General features: G+C 35.2%; 4 protein-coding genes across 6 annotated transcripts in view; 2 read left to right on the forward strand and 2 right to left on the reverse strand.

The window, feature by feature from the left end:
- Positions 1-152, forward strand: part of LOC6652378 (paired amphipathic helix protein Sin3a) — an 18,156-nt gene extending 18,004 nt beyond the window's left edge. For all 3 annotated transcript variants that reach the window (XM_023181021.2, XM_023181023.2, XM_023181022.2), the window contains one exon: positions 1-152. This exon is cut by the window's left edge and continues 936 nt beyond it. The gene's annotated coding sequence lies outside the window, so the exon portion shown is untranslated.
- Positions 153-259: 107 nt separating this feature from the next.
- On the reverse strand, positions 260-3,414 carry LOC6652377 (H(+)/Cl(-) exchange transporter 7). The gene is made up of 9 exons (XM_002074549.4): positions 3,224-3,414; positions 3,069-3,140; positions 2,797-2,998; positions 1,699-2,504; positions 1,475-1,640; positions 1,239-1,408; positions 803-1,189; positions 501-743; positions 260-444 (listed from the first exon to the last, which is right to left on the reverse strand). The coding sequence occupies exons 1-9, from the start codon at positions 3,347-3,349 to the stop codon at positions 322-324; spliced, it is 2,295 nt and encodes a 764-aa protein (XP_002074585.2). The 5' UTR covers positions 3,350-3,414; the 3' UTR covers positions 260-321.
- A 52-nt stretch (positions 3,415-3,466) lies between these two features.
- Positions 3,467-5,013, reverse strand: LOC6652376 (protein stand still). The gene is made up of 4 exons (XM_002074548.4): positions 4,613-5,013; positions 4,291-4,548; positions 4,022-4,093; positions 3,467-3,952 (listed from the first exon to the last, which is right to left on the reverse strand). Exons 1-4 carry the CDS (start codon positions 4,808-4,810, stop codon positions 3,497-3,499), a joined length of 984 nt encoding a protein of 327 aa, XP_002074584.2. The 5' UTR covers positions 4,811-5,013; the 3' UTR covers positions 3,467-3,496.
- A 261-nt stretch (positions 5,014-5,274) lies between these two features.
- Positions 5,275-5,977, forward strand: LOC6652375 (adenylate kinase isoenzyme 6 homolog). The gene is made up of 2 exons (XM_002074547.3): positions 5,275-5,507; positions 5,569-5,977. The coding sequence occupies exons 1-2, from the start codon at positions 5,328-5,330 to the stop codon at positions 5,899-5,901; spliced, it is 513 nt and encodes a 170-aa protein (XP_002074583.1). The 5' UTR covers positions 5,275-5,327; the 3' UTR covers positions 5,902-5,977.
- The last annotated feature ends 1,925 nt before the right edge of the window (positions 5,978-7,902 follow it).

The following is a 7,902-nucleotide window of genomic DNA, read 5'->3' on the forward strand; positions in this document are numbered from 1 at the left end:
ATTTTGAATAATTCATGTGTACTGAAGAAATATATTAGAAGGAAGAAAAATTTGGATATAATAATTGTGCTAGTAACACATAGAAGACCCATTTAATTATTGGTTACTACTTATTATAAATAATAAAAAAAAAAAATTAGATTTCTTTTTAATATTTAGTGTTTTGAATAGCGTTTTTATACTATATGTACGATCCAAGAACATTAATCAGCTTAAAGAAGAAAAAGTGCATATTTTAGTTTTTTGTATAAACTCAAAATTCTGGCAAAAACCAAGTTTATTCCATATTCGATAAAAATAATTTAAAAATGACAGTTGTGTTTATTTATAGATGAAATCTCTTCGTGTTATAATGCCAGCTATGCGGTTCTCATTGGTAATGGCTAGCATGTGTCGTAGACCCAATGCACGAAAGGTTTGAAATATCTTTGGCACTGAATCGTGCTGGAAAAAAAAGATGTATACATTATACTATGATTTGTTTGAAAAAGAGCATTTACCGTGTTAACGCGTATCGGCGATGGGTTCATGAACATCGATAGATCTACGGTATAATTCTCTTTATTGTCCAGTTGGCGAACACTTTCGATTGACGGATATCTTGGATATACATCTCGAAATGTTTGAATGGATGTTTCTGGTACCCAAAAACGTTTATTTTCCACATACAGGGATTTTAACAAGATTACAATTAACTGGGAGCGTAAAATAATACCACACACGCGGCCTTTAGAGCGAAGATTCTTTAAAATATTTCTTTAATTAGCAAGAATAAGCTACTAGAATAAGCGATATAACTTACATTTTGCACATTGTCCACCACAGGAAATCCGTTGTGATTGCAACCATTTAAAACCTTATAGATATAGTGGGCCTTGTCCTGAAGTTTTATACAGATAACAGGCTTACTCATTATATCCCGGGCTTTCAGCCCTTTAAATTGTGGAATGGGCTCCCATGGTAAAATGGGAACATGGTTAACCTCGATTTGTGTATCATATATGCCTTCGTTGAAAGAGTCCCCCACCCATTTGGCGGTGATCAAGGCAATGATGAGGGGAAAAAAGAATGAGGTCTCAACACCAGTTGTTTCCATTAAGATGACTGATAAACTAATTGTCATTCGTAGAACTCCACCCAAATTAGCAGCAGCTCCAATAAGCGCATATTTTCCGGGATGGAGAAAGTTCTATAGGGTTAAATTGTATTAACCAATTAACAATTTGGAGAGAACTTACTGTTTCGGGAAACAAATAGAATAAGAGCATTGCGACTAATCGGCCCCAAGCAGCACCAACTAGTGCTGTGGGAATAAAAACACCCAAGGAGACATTCAGTCCAAAGGTTGCGCAGGAAAGAACGTAATAGATAAGTGTAAACATGGCTAGCGTGAGGATTTGATGCGATCCTGTAAATGGTATTGAATAATAATTTTAAATAACATAAAATTATATGTACCTATTCATGGACTTACCAGGAGGGTCGTGAAATAGCGATCTAACCGTTGCCTCTGGTGTCTGGAACCAAAGCGCAGCAACTGCATTGTATTCATTATCCTTACAAAATAGCTGCACAGGATGAATGGTGGGGTCATTGCCCAAGGGTCGGCAGTCGCTTATGAAAAACATCATTGCACTGGCCTAAATGGAAAATTTATATACAGTCGCATTGTTTTGTTTTATTATATACGGGACATACCAATGTGACGCCAACCATTGCAATAAGAACAGCTTCTAGCACTTTGCCAATCTTCCAGGGTATGTATCGTTTTCGAAATTTATTGATTCTTGTATTCATAAAATTCCAAGTTGCTCCCAGCAAACCTCCGGCAATGCCCAGAAGCATAAAAATTGGCAGCTCAAAGTATTCAAAAGTGAGTGGCTGATCGAATTTCCCCAAATTGAAAAGACCCGTGAATGTAAAACCGTCAAGCCCGTGATATGTAGACAAAACAATATTTAGCGTGAAAGAACTAATAATTGATGCTACCAATGTGCGCCAAATAAGATTCTGATTCCAGAAACTAGCCGCCTCTTCCAGTGAAAAAAGCATGCCACCGATTGGGGCTCCGAAAGCAGCTGTAACACCAGCGGCACCCCCTCCCAACACAAAGTCTCGCTTTTCGTGATCATCTCGAAAAGCTTTAAATATGCGGAAATCTTTAACAAATGTAGTGCTCTTGCCTTGGGATATACCAGCTGCTACGACAGCTCCGGCATGAATCATTGGACCCTCTTTGCCACCAGCTAGACCTCCGACGACAGAGGTGATAACGCCAGCGGCTTTGACAGCTAGGGTTTTAATACGTACTATCCGTGGAATTTGAACACCATTTAAATAACTCTTTACTTGGGGTATGCCACTACCAGCGGTGATGGGTTCGATATACGTCACGAGAGCAGCTCCAACAGACACTGGCACAATAGACAATAAAATCCAATAGAGAAATGGAATCGCAAGATCTCTATCACTATCATCAGTCATAGGTACATTGTTGTCCACAGCTGAAACATTAAGGTTCGTTTTAAGCTTGTAATAGTTTCATTTATGTCGTATTAATAGCTAGAAAACCCCTAAAATTCGAATAACGCTGTATTAATAACTATGAAGTGCATTATCCATTTCGAATCGGTTTTGGTGGCTGTTTTAACCTTAATTCAAGACTGACTTTCTTACAAAAATTACGATTAATAAAATGTAACTGCCTGTTTCTGTATCTGTTATATGTATGTATAATGAATTATAATGGCGTCTTGTATGTAAGTTTGGATATAAGTACATATGTTTTCTTCATACCATTTTTAAGGAATTTGTATTTGAATTCGGATAACTCTTCAATGATAATATCAATGGTACAGGCAATTAATGCTGTTATAATGCCTATTTGTATGAATATGATCCAACGAATAACATCCTTGCGTATAGAAAAGCGCTCTTGCAGTCGTTTCCGCTCTTCGTCATGAAAAAGGGCATTTTCGCATACTTCATAGTCCAAACTCTGTGTACGCAAACAATATTACATAGATTGTAGCAACGTATACCAGAGAATATGTACTGTGTACACTCACCTCATAGTTGGGTCTGGATACAGCAGTGGTCCGTGACCTTACATAGAATATCGGCTCCGTCTGGTTATTGTCCTTCGCCATGCAAAAAAAAAAACACATTTTTCATTTTAATGTTATTTTTGGAAGTGATCAGACTTTTTATCAACTAAACTTACATTAGAATTGGTATTATTTGTCAGGAGGCCAGTCTCGTCAGTTGGCATACCTGATATTACTCCAATAGCCCCATCATCTTCCGAGGCTTCTTTGCTAATGTTCAATAAACTTTCCCTGTCAGTCATTATAAAATTGAATCAAATAGTTCCATAGAAAACGTAAAGTACAAATCTACAAAATGTAATATACAAGCAATAACAAAGAAGCTTGTAGTGTGACCAACTGAAACAACCACAAAAATATAGACAAAATAAATTTCGGCAGTTGCCACTTTATTCAAAGCGAAAACTTGGGTTAAGATACTTGAATTTTGCCGCCTCAAAAAGCAAACGTTTTTGCTCAATTTCATTTCGAGCATTTAACTCCTGCCTAATATCGCACAATGTGCGATCCAGTCGCAACATTATATCCCGATCCACAAAATGAGCAACGGATAACTCCTGAGGACGAGTCAACTGCATTTGAATATCCTCCATAGAACGAGTCCGTGAGCTTTGTGATTTACCATCAAAAATCGCGCTGGGAAACGGAGAACTCGTGGGTTTACTGCTAGGGGAACTCAGATCCATGGCTTCGGGTTGGTCGCCATCCAATAAAGCAGTTATGGTATTTGAATTCTCTGGTTTTATGCGCCCAATTAGGGCAGAACGGGGCGCAGGGATAATGGGTGGATTTTGTAAATTTGTTGAAGTAATCGGTGCCACCATGCTGGTATCTTGATTGCGTAACTTAATGGCGAAATATAATATTACGATTAAAATTATTATTTCTAGCAAAAAAGTTATTATTATACCAACTTTATATAAATCCTGTGGCACGAGCTTCGGGGATTTGCTTGCATTTGAAGGTGAGGTACAACGGGAAATTACCTGGAAATAAATTTCGTACGTACAATATGGACATATGTACATACATACATACATATGTATGTACGAATGTATATGTATATAATATTTATTTCATTCATACATGCATACATACACGCATAATGGTATGGTGTGTGTGTTTGTAAGTTCTAACTGCATTCTGCATTGACCATCTCTTTCAAATTTATGTACATACTTACAGATCTTGCTTCTTGAATTTGCCCTTGCTGTTCGTTATGTTCCAGTTTGTGACGTTGAAAAACAGTTTTAATCTTCAACTGACACTTGTTACTGTCCGCCTTATGAGTAGATGTCGGCGAAAGGTCCTCCAAACTTATTGGTGTAGGCTTTTTGCGGTTTTTGGCAAAACGACGATTTTTCATAATGCGATCACGTCGTTCTAATAGTGCAGCAACTTTCATCTCGTGTAACTTACCAAGTAGGGCTGTATGGCGGCGCTAATACAAATCAGTATCTCAGATTAGCATTGCGGTTGTATCTTATTCACCGTAATATACACACCTTAATATGCATGTGGAAGTTGCCTGTGGAACGCACACTACCCCGATATATTTTATCCGGGGGACAAAAACAACAAACAACCTTTACATTATCCCCCTCCTGACTTTGGATGCGATAAAGTTCTCCGTTGAGGATGTACGGTACATGCTGACGTCGCTCTGGTTCAAATTCTGTCTCATTTACAGCTGTATTTGTCATCGTAGGAGACGCAACGACTTGCCTTTTGCTACCGCTCGAATTCAAATGAACTTTTTCAATTTATAAAAAGAGTGTAAAAGGGATGTGCGTACATGTACATGTGAAGAGCACGCACACACAAATAGTGGACAATATAAAGCGTAGCGAAAATGAACAGAAAAACAGAAGACATAAAAAAAAGACAACATTCATTAGAATATTAGTGAATTTTAATACATATATACAGCGCCAGCTTTATTATCTGAAATAGTTGATATACAATTTTTTTTACATTTCAGGTCTTGTCTTTGTAAATCAAATTTTTTATGAAACTTTTTTTTTTGTTTTTTATTTTTTTGTTTTTACTTTTTTAACTGAAAAAAAAAAATAGAAAATAAACCTGCAAACATAAGCGAGTAGCCCTGAAAGTAAAGCGCCAACTAAAAATGCGAACCAGTTCTTTCATTAGTTCATTTTAAAAAAAAACATGTTGGATTGGTGCTGCCACATTTATTAAAAGAAAACAACACTTAGTAAAATGTCGCAGCCAAATATATTAATAACCGGTACTCCAGGAGTCGGAAAATCATACCTATGCGAAAAGCTATCCAAAAAACATGATTTCAATTGGATCGACTGTTCAAAAATCGCCAAGGACATGGATTTCGTTGAAGAGTACGACGCAGAATACAACTGCCCGATTTTAGATGAAGACAAGGTGGGTTGGTGTCTCAATTAAGATTAGATTCATTATACGTTATGAATAATTAATATCTTAGCTGATGGATTACCTAGAACCAGTGATGGCCAAGGGTGGCAATATAGTGGAGTATCATGGATGTGATTTTTTCCCCGAACGTTGGTTTCACGGCGTCTTCGTTGTAACCTGTTCCAATACAATTCTTTATGATCGTTTGAAGGCCCGCAATTATGACGAGAAGAAACTAAAATCGAATATTGAATGTGAAATATTTGGCACTGTATTAGGAGAAGCCCGTGATTCATATAAAGCAGATATCATATTCCAGTTAAATGGAGAAACGAGGGCAGACGCCGAAAAGAGTTTAGACATGATAGAGAATTGGTATAGCATTTGGAAATTAAGAAAGTAAGAGAACAACATTCCAAAAAATGCTTGCCAGTTACTTGTAACTTATGAATAAAATCAATGTATGTACTTAAAAAGTATATTAAAAATAGTAAATACATATTTAAAGCTACTCGAGATTTCAGTGTTGAAAAGTGAAAAAATCGTCTAAAGCTAGATTTTAGTGTTGGCAAATGCTATTTTTTGGCGCGTTGTTTGACCACCCTGGCTACTTTTGGCTATAATCCCGCTAAAACATTTTTTTTTTGCTAATTACACAAAAACTACATAATAAATCGCTAAGACGCACCTGAGGTCGTGCTCGTGGAATTCTTTTTCGTTTGATACCAAATTTATGAACTTAAGTAAATATTTACCATAAACTTCGGCATAGACGAAGTTAGCTTCTTTGATATTTATAACCTTTGCAAAGAGAGTACATTAATTTTGGCCAGAAGTGAAGCATTTTCGACCATATAAAATACATATGTATATTCCGTCCGTCTGGATCGACGCGAACTTCTCCTAGACTGTTACACCTACAACGTTGAAATTGTGCTTGGGGGCTTGGATATGTGTGAAAATCTCCCAAGTGAGCCACCTAAAAAAACTTTTTACTCAAAAGTTCCTATTGCGATTCATATGAATAAAGGAAAAATTCATTTTGAACAGTTTTTAAAGATTCGACCATGTATCAAAGTTACTAGCAGCAATATTTCGTTGCATGCTACTTTGAACACTTTTTTTTCTTCCTACTCGCTGCTTTTCTCAAGAATTTTTTTTCTTTTGTCTAAGCCGCGTAATTTCAAAAGATATTAAGAAAAATCAAAACATTTCTGTGTTCTGGATGTGATTATAAACAGTCTTTTACCTTATACCAATTTTTGATTCATAACGCATCGAAAACGAAAATAAAAAATTATAAGATCGTATTAAGTTTCAAGTTATCGCTAAAAACGAAGATTTTTCATTGCTCAAGGCATTTAAATGGTAGGCTTTTGCTTAAAATTTTTGACGTTTATACGCCGACAATAAATATTAAGCTAAAAGTTAACTATGTTGATATAGATAAAATATAATATAATTTACTCACTCAATACAGCACAACTCACAGAAACTTATTTTAAAGTCTGGTCAACAAGCAGACCGGATCCAAATCCGATAGAAAATCTTGGGGCATCTTGATTCAACGGGTTGATGCCCACGAAAAGCAATTTGGAAATTTAAAGGGCTTATAAGGAGCCATTATTTAAGAATCGGACAAATTGGACATCCAAACGCTTCAAAATATGCTTAATTTACTGGCAGCTCGTATATTGAAATTAAAAAAAAAAGAACAGAAGAGGGCTAACTAATACAATACTCTAATAGTTTAAGTTGTTTCAGTTGGGTTTTGTTTTTTATTTTAAATTAAGAGACAAATTATAAATTTGTCCTACTTATCTCGTTTGAAAATATTTTGTTTTATTTTTTTCTAATTTTGCTAAAAAGGATAAAAAATTAGGTTGTGTATTGATTTTATCGGATTTCTGGCCATACTGATCTTAGAAAACACAAAAAGGTTTAAAATACGATTTCGTCGAATGTTACAAAACAAAATCAAAATTATTTCAAGTTTTTAATTATGTGGGTATATATATATTTATAAGTATATCATTAAATTACTTATAGATAAATGGTAATGCAATGGCTCGACATTTTTTTTACTCAACAACTTAAAAATTACAATGGGCAACACAGAAAAGAACTTAAGAAATTAAAATGCACAACTACGAGTATGTGAAGAATAAATGCAGTTTTGTTTAGATTTGTATAAAGTATGCCAATATCAAGGAATTAGTTAAGATTGATTTGGTTTCATTTAATACTATATAAATGAAATGTAACATTTAAACTTTGTAGTTTATTTGTACGATTATTATGTTGAGTTAAGAATCGGCGTATAAAAGTATATTCTAATAAATATTTTTATGGTGGCAGTTCAAAAAATAGATGCCTACACAATACGTTATTTTTTTCTGTCGTT

The sequence above is a fragment of the Drosophila willistoni genome (genome assembly GCF_018902025.1).
Source record: "Drosophila willistoni isolate 14030-0811.24 chromosome 2L unlocalized genomic scaffold, UCI_dwil_1.1 Seg168, whole genome shotgun sequence".
In the NCBI taxonomy this organism is placed as follows: Eukaryota; Metazoa; Arthropoda; class Insecta; order Diptera; family Drosophilidae; genus Drosophila; species Drosophila willistoni.